This window comes from Pan paniscus, chromosome 3 (genome assembly GCF_029289425.2).
Source record: "Pan paniscus chromosome 3, NHGRI_mPanPan1-v2.0_pri, whole genome shotgun sequence".
Classification (NCBI taxonomy): Eukaryota; Metazoa; Chordata; class Mammalia; order Primates; family Hominidae; genus Pan; species Pan paniscus.
The window spans coordinates 6,156,018-6,180,781 of NC_073252.2; the positions used below are offsets into that span (position 1 = coordinate 6,156,018).

General features: G+C 50.9%; 2 protein-coding genes and 1 long non-coding RNA gene across 5 annotated transcripts in view; all 3 read right to left on the reverse strand.

Annotated features, from left to right (window-relative positions):
* CRMP1 (collapsin response mediator protein 1) overlaps window positions 1-6,119 on the reverse strand; it is a 71,556-nt gene extending 65,437 nt beyond the window's left edge. Inside the window, exon 1 of one of the 3 annotated variants that reach the window (XM_034951978.3) lies at window positions 5,622-6,119. In XM_034951978.3, coding sequence (XP_034807869.1) covers window positions 5,622-6,002 — 381 coding nt within the window. In that variant the 5' untranslated portion in view covers window positions 6,003-6,119. Of the gene's footprint in view, window positions 1-401; window positions 896-1,240; window positions 1,633-5,621 lie in introns of those variants that run through there. The other 2 variants (XM_034951979.2, XM_034951980.3) reach the window with 2 other exon arrangements.
* LOC117978792 (uncharacterized) lies at window positions 1,669-3,292 on the reverse strand. The gene is made up of 3 exons (XR_008625054.2): window positions 3,202-3,292; window positions 2,638-2,858; window positions 1,669-2,384 (listed from the first exon to the last, which is right to left on the reverse strand). It is a non-coding gene; the product is annotated as an uncharacterized LOC117978792 (long non-coding RNA).
* Window positions 6,120-10,621: 4,502 nt separating the features above from the next.
* C3H4orf50 (chromosome 3 C4orf50 homolog) overlaps window positions 10,622-24,764 on the reverse strand; it is a 128,162-nt gene continuing 114,019 nt past the window's right edge. Inside the window, exon 14 of the mRNA XM_034951923.3 lies at window positions 10,622-18,416. The gene's annotated coding sequence lies outside the window, so the exon portion shown is untranslated. The remainder of the gene's footprint in view (window positions 18,417-24,764) is intronic.

Consider the following 24,764-nt stretch of genomic DNA (forward strand, 5'->3'; position numbering starts at 1 on the left):
TCTAACTCAAGACTCAGCCCAGAGCTGGGGCGGATGCAGGACGGTGCAGGGGAGGCAGGGGGCCTGGGTTCCCTCCTGACCTTCGTGTGGTGGAAGCCCTCAGCCCATGCTCTAGCCTCAGGGAGCTTTACGTGGGTAATGCCACCCGCAAAGCCTTGCTGCCACCATTTAAAGAAACAGGCCTGCAATACACGGGACAGGCCACTGGCAGGTAAGTGCAAGTGTCAATCCCTCCGCCTACCTAAGGCTGCCCTCTGGCAGGTGCCCTGCGACTGTCCAGGAGCCTGAATTTTGCATAAATGAGCAGGCTGGGTCTCCAGTAGTCAAACCTCTGGAGTCACCCTGGAGGATTCCACCACGCCCAGAATCCCGCCTCCCGGCCCCGGGCTGCTCCTGCATACATGGGCTCCAGTGGTCCGCATCCCTCAGGAACAGTCAGGCTCCACGCTGATGCCAGGCAGGAACTGGGGCGGAGGGCCAGCTCCTGACCGCTGCGCCCTCAGCTCCCCACCCCGAGACAAAGCGTAAAGACGGGGGTTCCTTTGTTTCCGGCCACACCCAGGGACGCAGCCCGGCTGTTCTGCCTCCACCACCGTCCCCACCCTCTCGCGGCCCAGCGTCGGGAGCATTAACCCTTCCCGGGCCGCAGCCGCCAGCGTCGCCCCATTAGGTTATTTTTAGCTGCGAGGAGGGGTGGACCGAGCTTCCATCATGGCGCTGTCCCTAGGTCCGGACTTCCACTCCATCAGTAAAGGCGGGGAGTGGGGAGCGCTGGTTGATCTTTTTCCCTCCTCTGGCGGGGGAGGTACCGGGCTGTGGGGTGCATGGGCCGGACGGTGCGGGGGCCGAGCCAAGGAGGCTCAGCTCACCCTCCCACCCCCGCACGAGGCCTGCGGGGAGGGGGTTCGGACCCCTGCCCCTCCCTCTTTTGTTCGGCTCCGCATCCTCCCTGTCCACGCCATCCTCTGGCACATCCCGTGGGGGGAGGGGGCGGCAAGCCCGCGGGGAGAGGGACTCCCGGCTCCAGCCCCGCCCCGCCATGCGGGGCTCCCCCACCCCCATTGTCCCCAGAGGCTGGGGGAGGGGGCTGAAATCCCCAGACCGGCCCCGCCCCACCCGCGGCGACGCAGGAGGCCTCGGGGGGCGCCCCTGCCGGCGCCCCGTGGATCTGGACCCTGCCGGGCGCCCACTCCCAGCCCACAAAGGCCAGCGCGGGGCGGCGGGGGCAGGGGCCGCTTACCGTGATGTGCGGGATGCTCTTCTTGCCCTGGTACGACATGGCCCCCTCTGGCGCCCTCGGCCCGGCCGCTGACCTGCGGGGCTGTCTGACTCGGTCCGGCGCTCTCGGCCCCGCTCCCAGCGGGCGCGCTGACAAAGGCCCGGGAGGGATAGAGACAGGGACGGAGGCTCGGCGCCCGTGGATGCCCACGCGCGGCTGCCCCGGCTGCTCGGCCCGCCCGCCGCCGCTCCGGCTGCCAGCACCGCCCGGATCGGCGAGGAGGGCGGGAGAAGGAGGAGGGAGAGGCGAGGGCGGGAGGAGGGGGCTGCAGACAGCTCCTCCCGGCGGCGCGGAGCGAAGCCGGATTCGCCCCTCTCGGCTCGAACCAGGAAGCGCTTCCCTTCCGATCTCCCACTCCGCCCCCCGCCCCCCACCCGCCCAGCCCCGCCGACCCCCGCCCTGCGCACACGCCCTTGGCGGGCCCTGGCCTCGCTCTCGCGATCCAGAGAGTATGGTTTTCAGGGCTCCTTTAAAAGAAAAAGACGGCGCGGTCAGGGCCCGCGCGCGGCGCCACAGGTGTGTGGCCGCGCGTCTGGAGGCCTCCCCGGAACATCTGCGGGGGTGTGGGGGGAGGGAGTGTGGGACGGGGGCCAAGGATCGGCCCAAGCTGCTGGGAACGTTCTTGTCCCTCCAGGATCGCGCCCAAGGACCGCTCCCCTCTTGCCTCTCCTTCCATAGCCTCCGTTTATCCTTCCCGAGTGCCTCTCCCTGAATGCACCAAGCACTTTTTCCACCTCGGACCCCAAGCCTTTATTCACACTGTACCCTCTCCCTGAATAGTCTACCCCAGACAAAAGCCTGCCCACTCCCCTAGACCCATCTCCAATGCCTTCCCCACCACGAAGCCTCTCCCTGCCACCCTCTCCATCCTAGCATTGAACCAGCCCTCCCTGGGGGCCTCTAAGGTGGAGCCCCCTAACTGGCAGAGGGAACAGCAGGGACAGAAGGGTACGGCCTTAATTAATGCTGACCTGTTCTACTCCAACAGCAGCTCCGTCATCACACAGCAGCCTGACACTGGGGCCACCAGGTCACCCCACAGAATTGCCTCCAAGACAGCAGGTGTTTGGAGGGCTGGGCCACTGGCACCAAGGTCTCCACAGCCCTGGGGACAAGCTGGGGGTCAGGAGGAGGACTAGGGTGCTCCTGCCTCCCAGCAGTGTGGACACCAGCCCTGGAGTCCATGATCCAGATGTTGCTCCAGAGGGAGGTGGGCAGGAAGCCAGGTCACAGCTTGACAAGGTCCGTAACAGCAGAGGGGAAAAGATGAAAGAAGATGGAGGAAAAGGGGGAGCCCCGGCAAGCCCCCACCTCACTGGACAGGTGCCCCAAGTTCCCAGGCAGAATAAAACACCAACCTTATCCACCACTTCGTTGTTCATTTTCTGCATGCGAAATCCAACCCCACAGGTCCTATGAAACGACTCATCTTTTCTGCTTTCAAGTTGCCATCCAGAGCGAGGGTGGCCTAGGCTTGGTACAGCTCCCCCAGCACCGTGGTTGGGGGCTGGGGCCCTGACCTTCACCACCCCAGGGGCCAGTCCCCTAATCCAGGGCAGGAGGCCAGAGACACCTGGGCCTTAAAATAGAGGTGAGGTTTTAGCTTCACAGAGAAGCCAGCTCAGTATCCCAGGAACACTAGGCATAATTTTCCCATTTTACAGACAGGAACTTGAGGCTTACAGAGGTAAAATGATGTACCCCGGGTGCAAAACATATTAGCTGCAGCAAAGCAGCATGGAGATGCCAGGTTCCCCTACACTCTGTTTACAACTCATTTCCCTCCACGCATTCATGCATCCCTGGCTCTCAGCGGGGCCTAAAATCCCTGTCAATGACCGGAAATTGCAGATGGGGACACTGTCCCTCCCCAACTCCTACACTCCCTTCCTTGGAGTTGTTAAGTCCTAGGTTCCACGTACCAGGGCGTTCCCTGGGGTCAGTCTGGAGATCTGAGCAGAAAGCCCCTAGAGCAAGGGACAAGACCACGTGCGTGTCAGGGGGAGGAGCATCCGCCTGCCACTGGCCAAACAGATCGCTGCTCCCAAGCAGATTTCGCCGGTACAAAGCGCCGCAGCCGCTCAGCCTCCGGCAGCAGCAATCCTTGCGCCTGCGCCGCAGAAACCCCTCCTGCAGCCCAGGGAGAAGCCTGGTGGGCGGGGGGGAAGGGCCGGGGCACCCGTTGCAAAGCCCTGGAGCGGTGAGGCCCGCCCCGGAACCCGAGCCCACTGTAACCCAAGCCTCAAGGCCGCTCTGCCCGCAGAAAGTAAAACCCTCCCTCCGTGGAGATCGCGAGCCCCTGAGTTCCACAGTTGCGAAGCTCGAGTGCTTTCGGAGCCCCGGGAGCGCCAGAGGCGCTGCCTTTTGTCCGGTGCCTGAGAAGCCATGGAGAAAGGCAGAGGGGACCACAGGGAGAAGAGGAAGGAGTAGGGGAGAGGAACGGGAGAGGTGAAGCGACCAGCGTCCCCAAGGGTCAGGGCGCAGCTGCGGGGCTGGCCCAGGCTGCGCCCTGGGGGAGATGCTGGCGTTGGTGACATTGACCGCAGTTCCAGAGGAACTCTCCTTGGGACAGCTACGGGCCGTGCACAAAGCGCCCTCGCCTCCCTAGTACTCCACCACGCTTTGAGGAAGGCCGGAAGAAGACGGCCACCCCCATCTGACAGATGGAGAAGCTGAGGCTCAAGAGAGCAAAGCGCCTTGGCTGGAAACCCGGATTCCCTGGTGCTGGTCCCGCTTCTCGGCCCGCGGCCCAGAAGCCTCCCCATCGGGCTAGGGAGTTTGGATCCCAAGAGAGGTCGGACCACCAGGGAAGGTAGTGGACAGGGGGAGATAAAGAAGGGGTGGGGGAAGAGGAAGCTGGACTCTCGCACCATCTCCCTTTCTGATCACCCCACCACCACACACACATACACACACACACACACACACACACACACACACACACACACACCCCCTTGCTGTTGGACCTCTCCCTCGCGAGGCTCCGGCTTCAGGACCACGGAGAGCTCTGGAGCAACAGAAAGCCCGCCCGCGAAGGGAAGGGGCCCGAAGAGGCCCACCACCGTGTTTACCAGTTCCCTGCTCCTATTCCTCCAGGAAGCCCTCCCAGATATCTGCCCCGATCAAGCTCTGCTTCCCTCCTGGCTCACTTTGGGTCACTCATAGCATTTAAGAGGGGAAGGTTTAATTAAAATGATAATGATTGTAATAAAAGTTAACAACAAACATTTATTGAATGCTCACTACCGACCGGCATTAACTGATTTAATTCTCACAATGAATCCGTCGCTCACCCTAGCCTGGGAACTTCTGGAGGGTGGGGCCAGGTTGCTGAGCCAGGGACCTAGCGCCTACCCTGGGCCTGGCACCTAGCAGTTCTCCGGCATCCAGGTCTGGACCAATTCGAAAGCTCCCCAGCCCTCGGATGCTCCAACTTCCGTTTTTCTGGCACCTGACCCTGGCTCTCGTCGGTCCATCCAAAGGCTACGCCGTCCATCCGCCCTTCTTCCCCCAGTTCCCTGGTGACCCCCAGCTCAAGAGAGAATACCCGCAGGGCCCAAGCCCTAGCGTTCCCTCTCCCTGATCCTCCCGGCCCCATGCTCAGGTCTGGGAGGCTAGAGACCCCAGTTCAAATCCCAGCTCTACCTCCACCTTGCTCTGTGAAGCAGGCACATCGGTGTGTGCTGTGGAGCTCAGGAGTGCCCCTTGAATCTACTGGCGCTTGAGGGTAGGGGTTTACGGCTCCAACTGCCCGACGAACTAAATCCTTAACCAAATCCTTCCCCCCAGCAAGCATGAGGGGAGCGCTCGGAAAAAAAGCTCCTTCCAGCTTTAAGCTGTGTGGCCGCAGGCGACTCGCGGAACCTCTCCCGGGGCCCGGCACACAGTAGGTGCTCTATAATTACTACCGACTGAGTGGATGGCTGAATGGACCAACACGGAACGGAGCTCCAGTTCTTTTCACAAAACAGAATGAGGGGCCTGGGTTAGATTCATCCCGAGGTTCCTTCGCGTTTAAGCGTCCATGCGGTAGCTTTAGCCAACTTCCCCTCTCAGAACCTCTCTCCCTTTCTGTAGAAGAGGAGCCGGGACTGGAGCCGGGACTGGACCCGGGCGATCCCTTCCGAGTCTCACGGACCACGCCGGCCAGCCCCGACCGAGTCGCCCCAGCTCTGGGAACCTCTTGCATGATGAGGTGGGGGAGGGGCCGCGCCGTGGCTCTCCCCAGCCTGGCGGCCGCTGCCCCAACACCGGGGCCCGGGCATGGCCCTCGGGCGCCCCATGCCCTGGGTCCTCCCGGGGCCCGCCCCCCTCGTCTGGCCCGCGCGCACCCCGAGGGTACCTGGCCATTGTCCCGGCCGAGGGGCAGGTCGCGGGGCGCGGGGCAGCGGATGCGCAGCGTCGGCGGCCGCTCGTCGCGCTCTCCGGGAGAGCTGACCGCGGAGCCCGAGGGCTCGCTCACGTCGCTGGCCGTGTCCTCGCTGCCTCCCGGCCCTGGCAGGCCGACCGCGTCGGGCCGGCCAGCGCAGCGCGGCGTGCGCGCCGAGCCGCGGCGGCCCACACTGTAGGCGTCGAAGTCGATGGTCTTGTTCTCGTAGGCGCCCTCCACCGCGGCGAACATGCCGCCGTACTTCTGGCGCGGGGTCTGCGCCGCGCTGCCCGGCCGCGCCAGGTACACGGGCAGGTCGTCCTCGGTGTTCCACGCGCGCCGCCGGTCCGCCATACCCGTCCAAGGCCGGCCACCCACCGCGCTCCCGCCTGCCCGCCCGCGGCCCTGGGCACCGCCGTGCGCCGCGCTCCGCGCCTCGGTGCGGGCCTGCGGCGGCCCGGGCGCGACTGCGGCCCGGGGAGGGGAGAGGCGGGGCGTGGCGCGCGCCGGGGCGGGGCCGGGGCGGGGCCTCTGGGCGGCTGCGGGCTAGCGGCGCGGCCAGCTACAAAGGACCAGGAGGCGGGGATCGCGGCTGGGGCGGGGAGGGACGGTGACGCGCCCGAGCCGCAGCGCGGAGGGCGGGCCGCAGCACCGCAGTGCCCTCGCCGCACCCCCCACTCTCCGCCCCCAGGCGGAGCGCAGGGCGCGAAGAGAGCGCGGGGCAGGAGCCGTGTGCGTACACTCGCGCGCCCACACGCTCTGGAGGCACACGCGGGTTCATACCTGCACACCAGACAATTACGCCAAACACATGAGAGATGCACAGACATGCTGGCACACACACGAGAGTCAATCACACATGCTCTCCAGAGATACATAGGGGCTCGATCATGCACACCATACTCAATGTTGCACACACATACACATATATGCTTGTGCACATTCCGAGTTCATTACAAACACACAACAGAAATCCTCATTGTCTCACAACCCCACTCACACACAGTATCACACCAAGATTAATTGCACAACTGGAGAGGCACATGCGTTGGACACACCGTTCATTCCGTCAGTATTGTTTTGCTGAGCGCCCACTAGTGCCTAGCACTGTTGTAGGAGCTGGGAACAGAGCCATGGACAAAATAGACCAAGTGCCTGCCCTCCAGGAGCTGACCTGCTAAGGAGGGGAATTGGATACAAAAGCACCCATATGGTGGGCCAAGAAGTGGTAAGTAAGGGCCAGGAAAGGTGGTGCAGCAGCCAAGAGGGACATGCTAGAGGCACACTCCGACAGACACATAAGAGAAGCACATTCTTGCATGAGAATCAGTGACACACACATACACGTGCACTCCGGTGACACCACACAACACACCAATATCAAAGGCAAGCTCAGGGCGATTCCACACATGTGCATCATAAACTGGCAACAGGATGCCCACACACAAGTCCACACCAGGAATAAAGGAAGTCAAAAGCTTAAATGAAAACGCTCCAGAGAAAGACACACAGAGACAGAGATGACCACACACACACAGCTGGCAGTCAACCAGACAGACAGATATTCCCTCATTCGAAGGGCACAGTCCACCTTTGTTGCTCCTGGAGCTTGCAGTCTGGGCGTTCTGGGGTTTCTCTGTCGTGGAGGTCGCTCTGCTGGGACTCTCCTCTAAGGCCAGGCACCACCTGCCTCCTATAGACACCTTCCCTTATTTCTCCACGATTATCAGGCAGAGGATCCTGCAAGTCCCTGGGGACCCTACAGTCCCAGCTGCACTTCCTGGAGAGGCAGAATCGCCAGCTGCCGACCCCCTCCTCAAGCCAGTCTAGACAAGCAAAGTCAGGACTGGGTGGGGACTGCAGAGGGGAGCATCAGTGCTTCTTGCAATGTCCCCCCACCCATAGCCTTCCATGCTGGGAGCTGTCCCTTCAACCCCGGGCCCTGCCAGCTGCAAGCCAGAGCTCCCGCAGCGTGGCCAAGCTCCAAGAATACCAGACAGACAGATGGATTCATGTTCTTGTTGTATGACTCTTGGGCCCCATGGACTGAGGATCCTGGGGCCATCGGATCCGTGGCCTCAGCTGACACCTCCCTGAAGCTACTGTCTTTCAACCCTGCAACAAGGGGTCTGTGCAGCAGGTAGGTATTTTTACCTGCCTCCTCTTGAAAGAGGAAACAGGAGGGGAGATGTGAAATGGCTCCCTCAGGGCCTCAATCTCAAGGAGGTTCAGCCAGGCCTAGAGCGTGGGCTCATCCACTCGGTGGGCATTTAGCAAGTTATTTTTCTGTGCTTGAGAGAGAGGCTAGTGTGGGGACACAGATGAGTATTTCTAAGTCTCTGTCTTCAACAAGTGTTTACTCTAATGGGGGAGAGAGTGCTGAATGCGAGAACAGAAAGTTCCACACACAGCCTCCATCTACCTTCCACCCACCGCAGCTGCATCCTGGCTCCTCTCTCCTTGTGTCCCTGCGTCCACTGTGCAGATTTGCCACAGACACTCCTCTTGAGGCCCAACAGCCTCCAGGCTATCTTGCAAGTGTTTTCGATTTTTCAATGAAAATTTTTCTCTGTCCTGTGAAATACTATTCCCAGCCCATTCCAGGCAAGAACAATTCATGTCGAAAACCACATAGAAATTTCTTCTAAAACCCCACAAATGTTCAGGGTGACATAACCCAGAGAAATATCAGAAAACTCAGAAGTCTGAGTTAGGTGGAACTTTGGAGGCCAGGCCTCCTACTGCATGCTTGAATCTGCTCTCAACATCTTGAGGACACAGTCTCTCAGGCTTTGTTGGTGGTGATGGAAATCTTACTGCTTCTAAAGAAAACCCTTTCCATTGTGAGAAAGGGCTGGGCAGTTGCCAAGACTAGAGGGAGTGACGCAAGGAAGGAGCTGAGAAAGGGCTGTCTTTATGCAGAAGCAGGAAAGGATCTTCATAGCTTCTGCTTATAGAAAGTTTACTACGTGCCCGGACCATGGTAAGCACCTAACAGATAGTAACTCTTTTATGCCTCGCAGCAACCTTAAAAGTGCCATTTTAGCCTCATTTTACAGTTGAGAAAACTGAGGTTCAGAGACATAAATAACCTGTCCAGGGTCACAGCTGGCAAGTAAGACTTCGAGGTTTAAACAGAGTAGTCTGGTGCCAGAGTCCACATCGAAACAACTACCCTTTCCTCTCCCCAAGAGCCTGACTGAGGTGGTCCCACTGGGAGATAAGAGATAAAGGGACCTAGTTTAGGCAGAAGAGTCTAGGTGGTTGAGTTAGAATCCTGTTTTGCATGCAGTCTTGGGCAACTAATCATTCGACATTCATCTAACACACCTTTGTGGCGCCCACTGCGTGTCACTGACTTTATATCACTTCCTCTCACTCTTTTCTCCCCATGCAGAGGAGGCGATCGGACCCTCCTGAAACTGCATACTGTGCATAAGGGTCCTTGCACACACAGTTCATTTCCGTGCATCATGCTCTGCCTTATACACTGCTGGCTCCCTCAGGCAGCCCCACGTGGCAAACCAGGCCACTTCCATCTGCAGGCTGGAGCGCTGAGGATGACAAACCTTAAGCCCATTGCTCAAGTTAACCACCGGGAAGTGACTAACCTGGGATTTCAACTCAGGTTTGCCTGAGTTTTTTCCACACCATCTCATCTCAAGGTCAGTAACCCAAGCTCAACAGAGAAAGGGAGGAAGGAAACAAAACCCAGGGTATAAAGTTGGAAATGCACCCTCCAGCTTGCACGGAGACAGAAAGGAGCAATATTTGCCAGGGACCAACAGAGGCAGCAGGGGAAGCCTGAGAAAACTGCCCCCATCCTGACGACAGCTGTGACCTCCCCCATCCCCCAACCCATCCTCCAACTGCTTCCAGTCCTCCTGGGAAGGAGTTCTTATAAGTGAATTACAGCACTACATTTGGTGAAGGACAAACCTTGAGCTCATCATGTCAGACATGAAACCTTCTTCCTGGGTGATGGCAGAGAACAGAAAGGGACATGTCAGATGGGAGAGGACAAGAGGCCAGTTCAGGTCCGATGTGGATTTTGTTTCGGCAAACCAAAAAAAAAAAAAAAAATCATTCATTCATTGCAAAAAGAATGTTTTCAAAAAATGAAGGAAAGGGGATTGTAGTTTATCATCAGGTATATAGTAATGGATTATTGTCCTAATCTCAGATATAAGAAAAGATGTTCAGAGAAGTTAAACAAGTAAACATGTTCGGTTACATGGCCAGCAAGTGACAGAGATGCAGTTCAAATCCAGGCTCATTTGATTTTTAAATGTCTGCTTTTTTCTGTGGCCTCCAAATTAGTACATATGGGACTGTGGTGGGCAGAATAATGATGCTCAAAGATGCCCACACCTGAATCCCTAGAAGTACTGCCCATGTTACTCCACATGGCAAAGGGGACTCTGTGGCTCTGCTTATGGATCTTAAGATGTGGAGATGATCCTGGATCACCTGGTGGAGCCAGTGTCATCACAAGTCCTTTTAAGTGAGAGAGAGGCAGGAAAGTCGGAGTCTGAGAACGGGAGATCAGAGAACAGAAGCAGAGGTCAGAGTGAGAGAGATTTGAAGAGGAAGGAAGGGGCCACAAGCCAAAGAATGTGGGCAACTCTAGGAGCCAGAAAAGGCAAGGAAACACTTTCTCCCTGGAGCCTCCAGAAGGAAGGCAGCCCTGCCAACATCCTGGTTGTAGCCCAGGAACTCTGACTTTCAGAACTACAAGATAATGAATGTGAGTTGTTCTAAGGCAATGGGTTCATGGTCATCTGTCAAAGCAGCAATCAGAAATCACTACATGATTATAAAGGAAATCATTTAATTATTTGTGCAAAGTGGATTTGAGTACCAAGAAAAGCATGTATTCCCCACCAAAAATCAAGGGAATCCTAGCTCCATTGCCTTTTTCTGTTACGTCAGGGTCGACAACACTTTGTAACAAACCATCAATAAATAAAACGTTCAAAAGGGAAAAAAACCCTTTAATTGTGAAAAAGCATACATTTTAATGTACAAAATTACACAAATTATACATTTAACTCACATAGAAAAATACATCTCAGTAACAAGAGAAAATGCCGGCCTATTTTACACAAATGGAGCGATCATTACAAATCCTGAAAACCCAGAGGGAGGGTTGAGCCCGACCCACAACTGGTCAGGAATCCAGTGAACATCTCCACGGACTGATGGTTTCACTGCAGGCAGGCCCCGGAGGATAGCTGCCCCAGGACCCGAGGCAGGTCCCGCTGAAGAGCTTCCGGAGGGGAGGTGTCGGGTCCTGTCGCTGGACCACTCCCATGTGAACCAAGGCAGCTCACTCCGGGGAGGGGCAGGACTTGGCCTGCCAACATTCTCAGCCTTGAGTTTATGAATGAGGGCGCATAGGAGACCTTGTAGATTCATGCAACCGCAAGGTGTACAGTTATTGTGCATTTGGGATTCAGCGGGAAAGTACACAATTTCTAAACTGATGTCTGTGCTTCACAGCTTTCATGTGATTTCTGCCCAGGATTCAACCTGGAAGAACTAAGGAGTCCACAGAGGTTCTACCAAAGTGAACTTGCCAGCCTCGCTTATCGCTCTGCCAATGACACTCATGCCTCTTCCCTGCCTTACCTGCAAAAGCGGGTTGTGCAAACCTGAACTGTGGAAGAGATCATCTTATTCCCCCAACTCAGGTTGGTAGGATAGGCCCCAGCCTCCCACCAAAATGTGTTTGTGCAGAGCCCATTTTCAAAGGGGTGAGGGAAGGCTCCCAACATCCACTGACATGCTGAGTGCTTTAAGAAACGTGCTATTTCTTTAATCTTCATACCTTACCCACTGTTTCCATGGAGGACTTTGAGGTTAAGAGAGGTAGGTACCCTGTCCAAGCTTGCACAGTTAGTCGGTGGCAGAGCCGTCGCGTGTCTGGCCCCAAAACTCACTCTCCTACTGCTGTTAGGTGCAGACCTTGTCCTTGTCCACTAAAGAATTAATGGTTATAACGTCACTGCATAGACATTTATTTCCCCCATCACTTTCAATGTCCTATTTACAAATATTGTATTATACTACTTTAAAAAGAAAATACTGACTCAAAGTTGATATCAAGTTTTCAGCCATTTTTAACAATCCCATTAATTTGTCTCTCTCTTCCCTTGTTCTATCATCACATAAAGATCATCAGCCCATGCTTGGACACAGCCTGCTGGTGTTTTCAGAGACAAAAAAAAAAATGGTGTTGGAAAAAACTCATTTTTGAGCTATCAATTCTTCCATTAGTCTTTCCATTACTCAATACATTACATTTACACTAAAAATGCAGAAGTCAGACTTGTATAGGAGCTGTGCTTTCTGAAGCCAGAGTAGGATTTAGGGAAGTTCACATGGGAAAGAGAAAACCCAATCCTTCAATCCCAAGTCTACTGAGTTCTTGAAAGCAGTTTTAGGTCCAACGTACAAATTATCTGTTTTTAGAAATTCCCATAACACAGAGAAGAGGACTAAACACATTAACAAACCCCAGGGATCTTTTCCTTCTACACCACCTTAAGGCACCAGAGAACTTCCAATAATTTATTTCAAAGCTAGGTAGGAATGCAGTTTGCCATTGGTGCACATGCCAAAGACAAATCTACTTTTGTTTGCTTACCCAACTGGCAGATATATCTATCACAGAATATCTCTTTCTGCATATTCTGGAGTTTAGGATGCAAACAACTGCACCCAAGAGATTCATTTAGTGTGTCATTTACCACCCAATTATATTATCTGAACTTTCATGGAATTGTGCAGTGACCAGTCACCAAGAGCTCAGCTCCAGGCTCTGCCACAGCGGAGCTCAAAGCAGTAACACATCATGCATTTCATTTCTGTAAGAACCACCAGCTGTTTAAAAGGCCCTCTGAGGGTAGAGTTACAAAGCCAACTCATGGTCAAAAATACTCCAGAGATGAGAAGTTTCCTCCTGTAGACTCTGAGGACACATTTCTTTCCTAGCTAGGAGCATAAATAAATATGAGTCTAACACAGAAGAAACCCACAATAGCATTTTAGAACTTAAATAGCACAGGGAATGGGGGAGTGGAAAGAGACTATGTGACTGTATTCCCATGGTTCTCCCCCAGCTGCCCATTAGAATCACTGGGGAGCTTTTCAAATAGATCTCTGCCCAGGGCCCCACCCAATACAACTTGATTTCAGTGGCCTGGAGAGAGGCTTGGGCATCAGTGTTTTAAAAAGCTCTGCAGGTGAGTCCAACATGCAACCAGGGTGAAGAATTCATCAGTACAGAATGCGGTCTTTACATCCTTCAAATGACCTGGAGGGGGTAAGTGGCAGGGCTGCAGCCCCTCTTACCCTGCCTGGACTCCCAGCCCAGAGCCCTTCCGACCACATGACACTGTCTCAACAGAGAAAAACAGGTTGTGTCTAAAATATGTCAGAAATGTCTCGCACCCTATTCTCAGAAGTTGGCTGAGTTCTCAGAAGGTTCCACGTTTCAGACCTAGAATTTCACCCTGGAACCAAAGGGGAGCTGTGAATCTCTTAAAAGAAGTTCACCAGCCTGAAGATGAAAAGCCCCTCTCAAGTTTATAAAAGTTTACTCAATAAATTGCTGAGTAAAACAAATAGAAAGGACCCCAGCTGTAAAAGGACTTGCGTTCCCTGTTCTCTCCAATGATGGGTAACTAAACTCATATAATAATCTCATTCCAAAGCAATTCAAAAACCTTTGACCAGCTTTGGTGCTTGATTTCACACCGAGAAACTAGGTAAGGAAGGCTATGGGAGGGTGGATTTAAAGATCAATCATGTAAGTCTAGCCAAAAAGTAGGTGAGTTTCCAAGATACCCTGGGATTCAGGGCTTCCCCAGGGTGAAATGCAGGCATGAATTCCACACAAAATGAAAGAATTCCTTAAACTAACATCTATTGCTAGATGATGCCATATAGATTGCAACCCAGTAGAAGACTAAGTGCATCAGACCAAGGCCTAAAATTCTGAATCAGAAGAGCCTGCCCCATGGCACGGTTGGAGAACACTGCATAATGACATCCGAACCACGTTCAGTCCCATTTGCAGTCAAGTGGCTTTGTCACTGGCCCGCAGATGTCAGTTAACCTCATCTGGGAATCAGTTTCCTTGCCTGTAAAATGGGGAGGAGAAGGATGCTTACACTAGATGAAGTCTGAGGCTGTCTCCAGCTCCAACAATGGATGTTTCCGGATCTGTCACCTTAATCACTGCCCTGCCAGCTTGCCTGGGAAGGGCAATGGCAGGGCCACTCTGAGCACACAGCCCATGTTGGTCTGCAGAGCGATCAAACCACACTACCTCAGCGTGTCCCCACTGCCGCCACACCTCCGACATACCTATTTTAAGAACAGTGCCTAGCAGTTCATGGGGAAACGTTGCTATGCCAACTAGCTGGCTGTTGCTAATCATAATCTATGAATGTGCAGTACAACCATCTGACAAGTATTTCTTCTCTTCCTTAGCCTGTGGACTTTCTTCCAAATTGTCATATGACAGATCACCTTGTTCATAATGGCACACAGTAGGTGTATAATAAATGTGCATTAAATTAATGACACGAGTAAAGTATACGCACAACATGTAATTCTGCAAAATGCCTTCCCATCCAGTTTTTCCATTATTGCGCACAGTAGGTGCCGAGGTGGGTATCTTATTATCTCCATTTGCCCAGCAAGTAAACTGGGGAGGGGAGGCCACTTTCCCTAGTCTCGGAGCCAACAAGTTGCAGAACCCAGATTGCAGCCTAGCTATTCTGGTCTTAAACCCTAACCTGTTTCTCCTACATCGGGTGGTCTCTGTCATCTCTCTAGAAGAAAGTCAAATAACACCAATCCTGTATATACATGTAGATCTTAAGAGTTTACAAAGGGCTTTCCATCCATATTCCCATTTCATTCAAAGAGTAAAGGTAAACTAAGAGGCAAGGCTCTCCGGGGCCCACACCTGGCCCACAGGGTGTCCTGTGTGCAGTGGGATGGACTGTTCACCCCAGGAGTGCTCCATTGGCCTTGCCCAGGGACCCTGGAAATGACTGAGGGGATAACCGAAACAGCACAGGCGGGCAGGATCACCATGCTGTCTAAAGGTCTGGGGCCCAAGACAGGTATATTCTCTGGTACCGCCAGAGAAGTGGGTGAGGTCCAGATATGCAGGAATCACACAGACAGCAACAGATGAGCCTTCCAGGTAAAGCCAAGGCCCTTGGAAAGGCAGCTCAGAAGAGGCCCTTAATGAGTACTCATGGAGCGACTGAGCAGACTTACGCGGAAGCCCACCCACCAGGGCAGCAATTTGGCCTACTCCGTTCTCTCCCAGAACCCCAGGGCCTATTGTGGTGCCTGGCGCTTAGTGGTGCTCAATCAGTGCTTATTCCTTGAATGAGTGAATGAAAACTTGTGACTGACAAACCTCAGTGGGAAGCTGGAAACCACACTTTTCCTTGTTCCCTTTTTTGAAGATATTTGGAAAATATGCCATCTTTTTAACCTAGAAAACAGATCTCTGCTGGGGAAGGCAAGGAAAGGAATTAGACTTTATTGAATGTCTACTACGTGCAAAGCACCTTCCATTTCTCATTTTCCCCTGTGCTGTCAAGGACAGTGATATTTTCCCCACTAAACAATTGAAGAGTTTGCAGATCAGAGAGATGGGCTCACCTGCCCAGTGCCCTCAGTGGCTAATGCGTCAAGCTTAGGTTTTGAAATCAGGCCAATAGACTCTGAAGCTGGTTGTTCCCATGATGTTACATCTCTTCCTGGGTTGTGTACTGCAGGAAGAGGATTTGGAACCCTTGGACGTGACCTTACTTGTTAAGAAGTAGCATTTGTGAAGCATCTGCTGGGTGCCAAGCCCTCTGCCGGATGCTTTTCTTTTCTTTCCCTGCCTCAGTTAATCCTTGTAATGGCCCACTGGGGAAAGGTGTGGCCCCTTTTCCTGTCTTGCAAATGAGAAAACAGACCCCCAGACGCTAGGTTGCCTGACATGGCCTGTGCTTTTAGTAACATCCCTTCCCATCCCAGCTGCATTCAATGGTCAATGCACAGCATCTCCTTCTGTCTTCACAATACTTCACGAGGCTGCAATAGAAGGTGCCATTTCTCCCATTTTCCTCCAAAGAGGAAATTTAGGTTCAGAAAGTTTAAGGGCGTTGTCCCAGGGACCTGGGACAAGCAGGTGGCAGATCTGGAAGTAGAATCAAGGCTTTGCAATGCCCAGTTGCAGGCCCTTTCTGCATTTCAGCAGTTGTATCACTTCCTGGCCTGTGAGACCTCGGGCCCCAGCCACCCTTCCTCCCTGGGCCTCTGCATTTTCACCCATAACATGAGGGTGCTGAGCAGACGAGGTGTCACCAAGCCATAGCCTGTGGAAACAAGGCAGCTTTTGCAGTGAGTGGAGGAGAAAGGAGTGGGGGCCCTGCAGTCCACTGAGTGGGGTGCCTCTCAGTGGGGGAGGGAGCGAGCTGGCTTCATTCACCTCTGTCTGTGGCCAGGAAGATGGAAGCCCGATGCTGTCAGACATACTGATTTTCCAAGAGAAGCCAGAAATCCAGATTTGTATATGAAATCTCTTGGTTTTTAAATGTCACTTGCTAACTCCAATATTAAAAAATGCAACATAGGCATTTGTACACCTGTGTTCATAGGAGCAATACTCACAGTAGCCAAAAAGGTGGAAGCCACCCAAAGGTCCCTCAATGCGTGAATGATAAACAAAATGTGGTACATCCACACATTGGAATATTATTCAGCCTTAAAAAGGAAGGAAACTCTGACACATGCTGCCACATGAACCTTGAAAACATTGTGCTAAGTGATATAAACTAGTCATGAAAGGACAAAGACCGTATGATTCCACTCACATGAGGTCCTAGAGTGGTCAAATTCATAGAGATAGAAAGTAGAAGGGTGGGTGCCAGCAGCTGTGGGACAGGGAAATGAGGAGTGAATCTTTCATGAATATGGTGTTTCTAATTTTGCAAGATGAAAAGGTTCTGGAGATGGATGATGGTGATGGTTGCACCACAATGTGAATGCACTCTGTGCCACTGAAATGGATACTTAAAAATGATTAAGAAGATACGTTTTAGAGTTTTAGAGAAACGTACCTTCTTAACCATTTTTAAGTATCCAGCTCAGTGGCACAGAGCTCATTCACAATTATAAAAAAATTAAATGTAAGCCAAACATGATACATTTGTGGGCCAAATCTGGCCCAAGGGCTGCCAGTACCCGCTGTGGAATGGAAACTCTCTAAGGTCTGTAATGTGATATGGGGCCTGCCTGTTGCTCACCCAGCACTGACCACTGCCCCAGGTTCTGCGGAGATCTGAGACACCCATGGCCAACTCCAACCACCAGATCTGACTTCCAGTCACCACCCACTGTCTCACAGCAGCCAGGGCAAGAAAACATGTGGCTCACTGACGTTTCCCCGCTCAACAGCTGGATTTTCACTGCATCTTCCTGGGCGATGCTGAGATTTCACAGGTCCCTGTCAGGCCTCTGGCTGCCAGTGTAGGCGGGCCTCACAGCCCGGTTACAGGGAAATGGTGTCAGAGGAAGCAGACTCCCTGGGTCCAAGCACAGCAACTGGGCCACGATGCTCTTTAACTGCAGAGCAAAAGGAGCTGAAATGAGGCTGCATGCCTGGGCACTTTGGGGTGCTGTGGTCAGTTGGGCGCAACTCATGGACACAAGTTGAGAGAAGAAGAGCTCTTCGCTTACTCTGGAAGCAAGAAGGCTGGGTGTGGAAGCTTCCTGTCTGGCCAGAGCCTGCCCCTCAGTAGGAACTCAGCCACTGGAAGACTGTGCCACACCCATTTTACAGATAAGGAGCTGGGGCAGATAGAGGCCAAAGGACAGCCTTAAAGTCGCCAGCAAGTTGGACGCAGAGTCCGTCTCCGGGTTTCCGGACAGAGTCCTTTCTGCCGAGACTAGGGGTGCTTGGCTACTAGGGTGCTTGTCTACCAGTCTTATTTGCAAATCTGATGAAATCCATGCTCCTTCTCCCTAGGAAAGAGTTCACATGCATACAACTTTTTGTGCAGGTTGGGAACTCCATCCTAGCCCAAGCTTCTTCAGCAGCTCTATAATATCAAGATAACTACTACAATGATTTTTTAAAACCATCATCCTATCATCCCCTCATCACCCATCTTGGATGGAAGCTATGCAGAATGGTAAATCAATGAGTCCTTATGGCAGAGTGCACTCCAAGACAACCATCAGTGAAATACCTAAGTAGAAGGAACTGCATTTTACAAACACAACAAGGATCCTGACACGTGGAAAGAATCTTACAGTGTTCAGGTGCTTTTCCAGCCATTAGCTCATTTGGTTGTCAGAGCAAAACTGTCAAGTAGGCATATGACCCTCAAACAGACGAAGAAGAGGATGTTGGAAGAAGGTAAGTTATTTGTGCACGGCGACCCAGCGTAGGAGCAGCAGAGCCGAAAGGTCCTTGGGACTCCAGACCCGGCTTCCTGTCACTCACATGGCATTAAATATGGGCTTCTTACAGTCAACAGCCATCTCTTGGGTCCCCAGGTTGGTATCATACAGAGTAGAAGTATTCCCTATTAGTGACTTGAGACAGGAAGATGGTTGCTTGGCTTATAATTTGGCTCACTGGAAAGCATTGTAAATCATAGGCCACCTCTGCTCTGTCGGTCAGTTGAGAAGGAGGTAAATATTTTCCAGCTTGCTATGTTTGCCCCTGTGCTGTCTTCCTTCCTGCAATGACAAAATCAGGGAAACAGGTTCTTAAAGGGAACATAGCAACCAGTGTGGCTTCTACATGAAGCCATCCACATGCACACACCTTTACGTCACTGGGAGACCCACTTTAAACTCCATATGTGGTGGACTTATATCATGGAGTACCTATCATACAATTATCAGCTTGCTTTCCAGAAAAGAATCTTAGCTTGGAATTATTAGATAATGCTCTCTTTATTTGGGGTGCTTCAGACCCTTGACGTGATATGGAAATTTTATGTTACTAAGCATTCATGCACATTCTGTAGAGAGGGTTTCTAGCTTTCAGGAGCCTCTCAAAGGGGCCAATGGCCAAAAGAAGGTTGAGAACAACTGAAGAAGAAAGACAAACTGGGGTGCTCTGGGATGTCGTCATTTGTTCGTCCAACAAAAAGTGATGGGACACCTGCTGTGTGGTAATCTCTATGCTAAGCACAGGGGCAGGGGGGCGGGGGGCAGAGGGACGGATGCCCTGCTTGCCCTCCTCACGTTACAGAGGGTGACATAGGAATCATCAAACAAATGCAAGTCCCAGGTGCTGCTGCAAAGGAGGAGGGATAACAGTGGAGGTGCGGACAGCAAGAGTTGGTGTCAGGGTGTCAGAGGAGGAGCCTGCAGCCAGTGCAAAAGCCCTGGAGAGAGAGGGAGGGAGCAGGAGAAGCCGGTGTGAAGAAAACAGAGAAGCAAAGCGTGATGTGGCAGGAGATGAACCTGTGAGGGTTGGCAGCATGGCAGATGTTGGCATGGAGAGAAGTGGGGGGGCGGGGACTCCAGACATGGTAAGGACTCAAAAATGATTTTGCAAGGGGAAAGGAAGGAAGAAAATGAAGGAGGGTGAAAGAAAGACTGTCTGGAGACGGTGACATTCGAGCAGTCTTGGAGACAAACAGGAGTTTTCTGGGCAGAGGAAACAGGTTGGGCAGAAGCCAAGAAGTATGGGAGAATACAGGCTGGGAGGGGCTCAGCACAGCGTGAGTAGCGGAGAGAGTGGGTCTAAAGAGCTCAGTTTGCCAAGAAGAGCCTTCATGGATGCACCAGATTAATAAACATATCTGAACAATGTGACAGTGTGCAGAGAGGGACCCTAGGAAAATCAAAACTCTGTCTGTGCACAGCATCCCTTTGCAGTTCCACAGTTGCCCCATGACTGACTTCACCAACCCAGGCTTTGCTGCAATGCTAAGGGTCTCAGAACTGGGCAGAGATGGCTCACACACAGCTCGTGGCCGCATCCATCCCAAGGGTGTTAGTGAGGAAGCCAACCTACTCAGGGCATTGTTCGTGTAGGTGTCTTTAGTCTCCTTCTCAAAATGTATTTTTATCTATCTGTAGGTACACAGCTTCAAATCCTTTTTTGAGGAAGGAATAAGCAAGACAAAAATAAACCAGATTTAAATCCTTGAAGCTTATAAGACCATTGGTATCCAAACTTATATATAAATCAGAATCACTTGGAGAACTTTACAAGAATTCTGATTCTTAGGCTCAATCTCAGATTTATGAATTCAGTGTTCATGAGGCAGATCTTGGAAATCTGTGTTTCCAATGAGTTCCATGCTATGCTCATGCATTAAGCTGGGGGGACTCTTATGTGTTAAGCTCATAAGCACCTGGCATCTGGGTACTGCTGCAGTCAGTGATGCTCCACTACGAGGACAAAGCAACAAGTTAAGCTTGTAGTAACTGTCACTAGAAGCAGGTGGGTGATATCAAACACAAGAAGGCAACATTCTTTCCCTACATTATACGTGATAACATAGATACTGCATTCACCAATAAGTTAATGGAACAACCGTTTAAGAAGTAACAAGTACCACAGGGTCACTTCCAAAATCCATGTGAGACACTAAAAGATGCTAATTTCTGATACAGTTTCATCAAAAAAAATCACAGGAATTATAGATATCCAACATCTGAGAGACAATCATCAGATGCAATAAATAGGATAGATCACTTTTGGCAGTTGGGGGGAGGGTCATGTAATAGGAATTCTAAAAGAAGACTTTAAAATATTAATGATCACAATATTTGCATATATGTTCTGTAAATGAAAAATAGAATAACTGATAGATGATCTCTACAGGCGAGCTAAACAGTAGACTAGACACAAATGAAGGCAGATTTAGTAAATTGAAAGGCAGATCTGAGGAAATCATCCAGAATTCAGCCCAGAGAGATAAAGAGGCATATGGGGGCTGGGGGAAGAGGTGCTCTAGATTGAGTTGTTAGTAAAGGTCTTTCTGAGAAGGTGACATTTGAGTTGAGACCCAAATGACAAGGAAGATCCAGCCATGGAAAGCAATAGGGCCAGGGGTCTTGGGCATAAAAGAGAGAAGTACAAAGGCCCTAAAGTGGGGTCAAGCTGGGCAGGAACATGTTGGCATGTTCGAAGAACAGAAAGCAGACCCCTGAGGCTCCACTCTATGAGAAGGTGCCATGAGGCAGAGGAGAGTGCTCTGCATGGAGTCAATGAGTAGAATCAGCTCAGAAAGCTGGTTAACAGGAGACATATTTCAGTTGAAGGTAAAGAAGGACTTTTTAACAACAAGAGCTGACCATTCACTGATTCATTCATTCATTCATTCATTCATTTACTTGTTTATTCATTCACTCATTTATTTGCTCATTTTCAAGTACCTACTATATGCCAGGCACTGTGTTCAAGGCTATGGAGAATGTTGAGATGAATAAAACCCAGACACATGTGTCCTCAAGGGCCTTATATCTGAGTGAGTAAAACAGACAAGCAAGTAAGTATAATGCCAGAACAGAAGGAAATGCTGGGTTACAAAGTAACAGACTCTCTTTAGTACACTGTTACTAAAGAGAGTCAGATGAAGGATCCATTTGAGAAAGCTGACTGAGACATTATGACAGGGTACATGCAGGAAGCTCACTGCACTGCACTGCATGTGTGGGGATATCAGAGAGGACCTCTGACTTCAACCAGTGGGCTCTGTGATGTGACGATTCTATAAAACCACAGCAGGCATTCATGTGTCCTGGGGAGTTGGCAGTGACTAGGCTATAGCCTCCCTTCAGAGTCCAGTGGAGGAAGCAAATGTGTGATACAGACAATGGCAGAGACTCCAAGCAGGGAGACGACCATGCGATGGGGAGGGGGAAAGCCCTGGGGTATCAGAAAATGAGGGCAAAAATGGGGACACTAGTCCATGACCTACTTAGTTCCAGACCTTTGTGAAGACAATAGCTCCTCAATGAGAGAACACCATCCGATAGGAGAGACCAATACATACGCAACTGCCCTTGACACCATTCACCTAGCTCCCAAGGTCATGCAGCCTTCAGTGGGGATGCACAGGGGATGTGGGAAGGTCATACTTGGGGACCATTTTGTCACTGCCCTTTCTCTCACTCTGATCTGTAAATCAAAGAAGAACCAGCCTGACCTACTTCAAAGATTTAAAATGCCTGGAAAGTACAGAATGGGGGTTACCTGCTCTGTCATTCACTCCCCTGAATGGCCATTGTCCCAGCCCAGTCCATGACTGCCTCTTAGCTGGACCACAGAGAGTTTCCTAACCAGGCTCCCTGCTTCAGGCTGTCCCCACACAATCCACTCTACACAGCAGCCAGAATTCCTAGGAAGCTGATGACATCCTGCCATTGTTTCAAACTACTACATGTCTTTCTCTGCTTTTAGGATGCAGCCTAACTTAGCAAGACTTACAGAATATCCTGTCATATCTAGCCTTGCCTATGTCTTTGAGTTCATCTCTTGAAATTCAAACCCTTCTACGTCATGCAGGGACCACATGACCTCCTTGCAGGCTGAGCACACTGGCCTTGACCACCAAAAGCAGGGTTAGGTGTCCAGAGGGAAATAAATCATCTAGCTGTTGACTGCAACCAGATATTTTGCCCATTTTAAAATCAGATTGTTTGTTTTTCTGTTGTTGAATTGTTTGTGTTCCTTGTATATTCTATATAGTAATGTCTTGTTGGATGTATAGTTTGCAAATATTTTCTCTCATTCTATAGATTGTCTCTTTACTCTGTTGATTGTTTCCTTTGCTGTGCAGGAACTTTTTAGTTTGATATAATCACAGTTGCATATTTTTGCTTTTGTTGCTTACACTTTTAAAGTCTTATCTATAAAATCTTTGCTCAGACCAATGTCCTGAAGCATTTCTCCCATGTTTTCTTCCAGTAGTCTCATCGTTTTTGTCTTACATTTAAGCCTTTAATCCATTGTTGATTTTTATAAGTGGTGAGAGATAGGGGTCTAGTTTCAATCTTCTGCGTGTGAATATCCAGTTTCCGTAGCACCATTTATTGAAGGGATTGTTCTTTCCCCAATGTATGTTCTTGGCACCTCTGTTGAAAATCAGTTGGCTGTAGATATGTGGATCTGTCTCTGTGTTCTCTATTCTGTTCCATTGAACTATATGTCTGTTTTTGTACCAGTACATACTGTTTTGGTTACCATGGTTTTGTAGTATATTTTGAAGTCAGGGAGTGTGGAGCCCCCAGCGTTTTTTTCCCCCTCAGGATTGTGTTAGCTATTTAAGGTCTTTTGTGGTTCCATGTGAATTCTAGAATTTTTTTTCTATCTCTGTAAAGAATGGCATTGGTATTTTGATAGGGACTGCATTGAATCTGTAGATTGCTTTGGGTAGTATGATAATTTTAGCAATATTAATGGAGCTGAGATTTTATACAAGATCTGTCAGACTTCAGGACCCATGCTCTTGAGCAAGACACAGAGAAACATACATTAAAAAAACCCCAAGAGAAACTGTTCATGAGAAAATGTGAACAGAGCAGGTACTGACCAAGGACAGGTTAACCTAGTTCAACTTAATGTGATTTTTACGGAATGCAATCTGGTTCCAATATATTTCCTCAGGGGATAGTTAGCATTTCTCATAGGGAATTAAATCTAAAATTTAAGCCTTTTGAAAAGCTTCAAAATTTAAGAATCCCGTCAATCTGTTCCATCTGGTCACTAATTTTTATATTTTAAGTAATGTTTGTGTTTATGATCCACATTATGCTATAAACAGAATTAATGTGAATTGTGGTGTTTTTAATTAACATACTAGTTATTCCTAAGGAATTATCTAGAGCGTGTCCTTGTATAATCAGTCGAGGAAGGAGATTTTCAAAGAGAAAATGACCCCACAATAATCACCCCGCTCGATCATGGCTGAGCTTGGAGTGGCCTCCCCAATTCCTCAACCAATAACCTCTCTACCTCACCCCCTGCCAGCATTCTTCAAGAATCTTCTATGTGTGTAGCCCTGGGCAAGAAGCTTTTTTGGTGTTTGAGGGGAAATAAGATAAAGTCCCTGCCCTCAGGTGCTCTCTTTGTTGTTGTTGTCAGTGGGGTGGGGGGGATACCTCTCTATTGAATTTGAAAGTAGCACCATGTTCCTATTTGTCTAACAGATGTTTCATCAGAGCCAGCGGGTTTCTTCCCTTTCTTTCTTTTTTTTTTTTTTTTTTTGAGACGGAGTCTCTGTCACCCAGGCTGGAGTGCAGTGGTGTGAACTCGGCTCACTGCAAGCTCCGCCTCCCGGGTTCACGCCATTCTCCTGCCTCAGCCTCCCAAGTAGCTGGGATTACAGGTGCCCGCCACCATGCCTGGCTAATTGTTTTTTGTATTTTTTACTAGAGACAGGGTTTCACCATGTTAGCCAGGATGGTCTCGGTCTCCTGACCTCATGATCCACCTGCCTCGGCCTCCCAAAGTGCTGGGATTACAGGCGTGAGCCACCGCGCCCGGCCTCTTCCCTTTCTATGCCTTTCGAACTTGTGGGGTTTTCTGGCCCTTCTCAAAACCAGAACCCCTACATCGAGTATCTGTGGTGGATGGTTGCCCAAACATGGATGTGTCCTCTGATGGGGAGCCCACCAGCTGTGCCAGGGAAGTCTGTTTCATGGACAACTCCAACTATTGGGGAATTCGTTCATGAGTGAAGTTACAATGAGACTTGCTAGAATGTGTGTGAAGCCAGGGAGGGAATGCTTCACATGTCACTTACAACCCCAGCAAGGGATCCCTTTACAGAGAGGGGCCTCTCTTCAGATAGGTAAGCCTGGTTCCCTGGCTGCCTACAGGTCCATCAGAATGAGAAAACATGCAGAAAGGCCCAGCTTGGCCTGCTTTACCACTCAAGGTGGCAGGATCCATTTTGCCTGCCCCAGATAAAAAGATGAAGAGGAAACTTGCTGCTCTCAGGCCCTGGTGGGGAACAGAAATAGAGAACCACAGTGGTGAGCTAGCAAATGTTTAACAACTGGCTCTCAAAACAAAAACAAAAACAAAAACAAAACAAACAAACAAAACACTGGGCATGG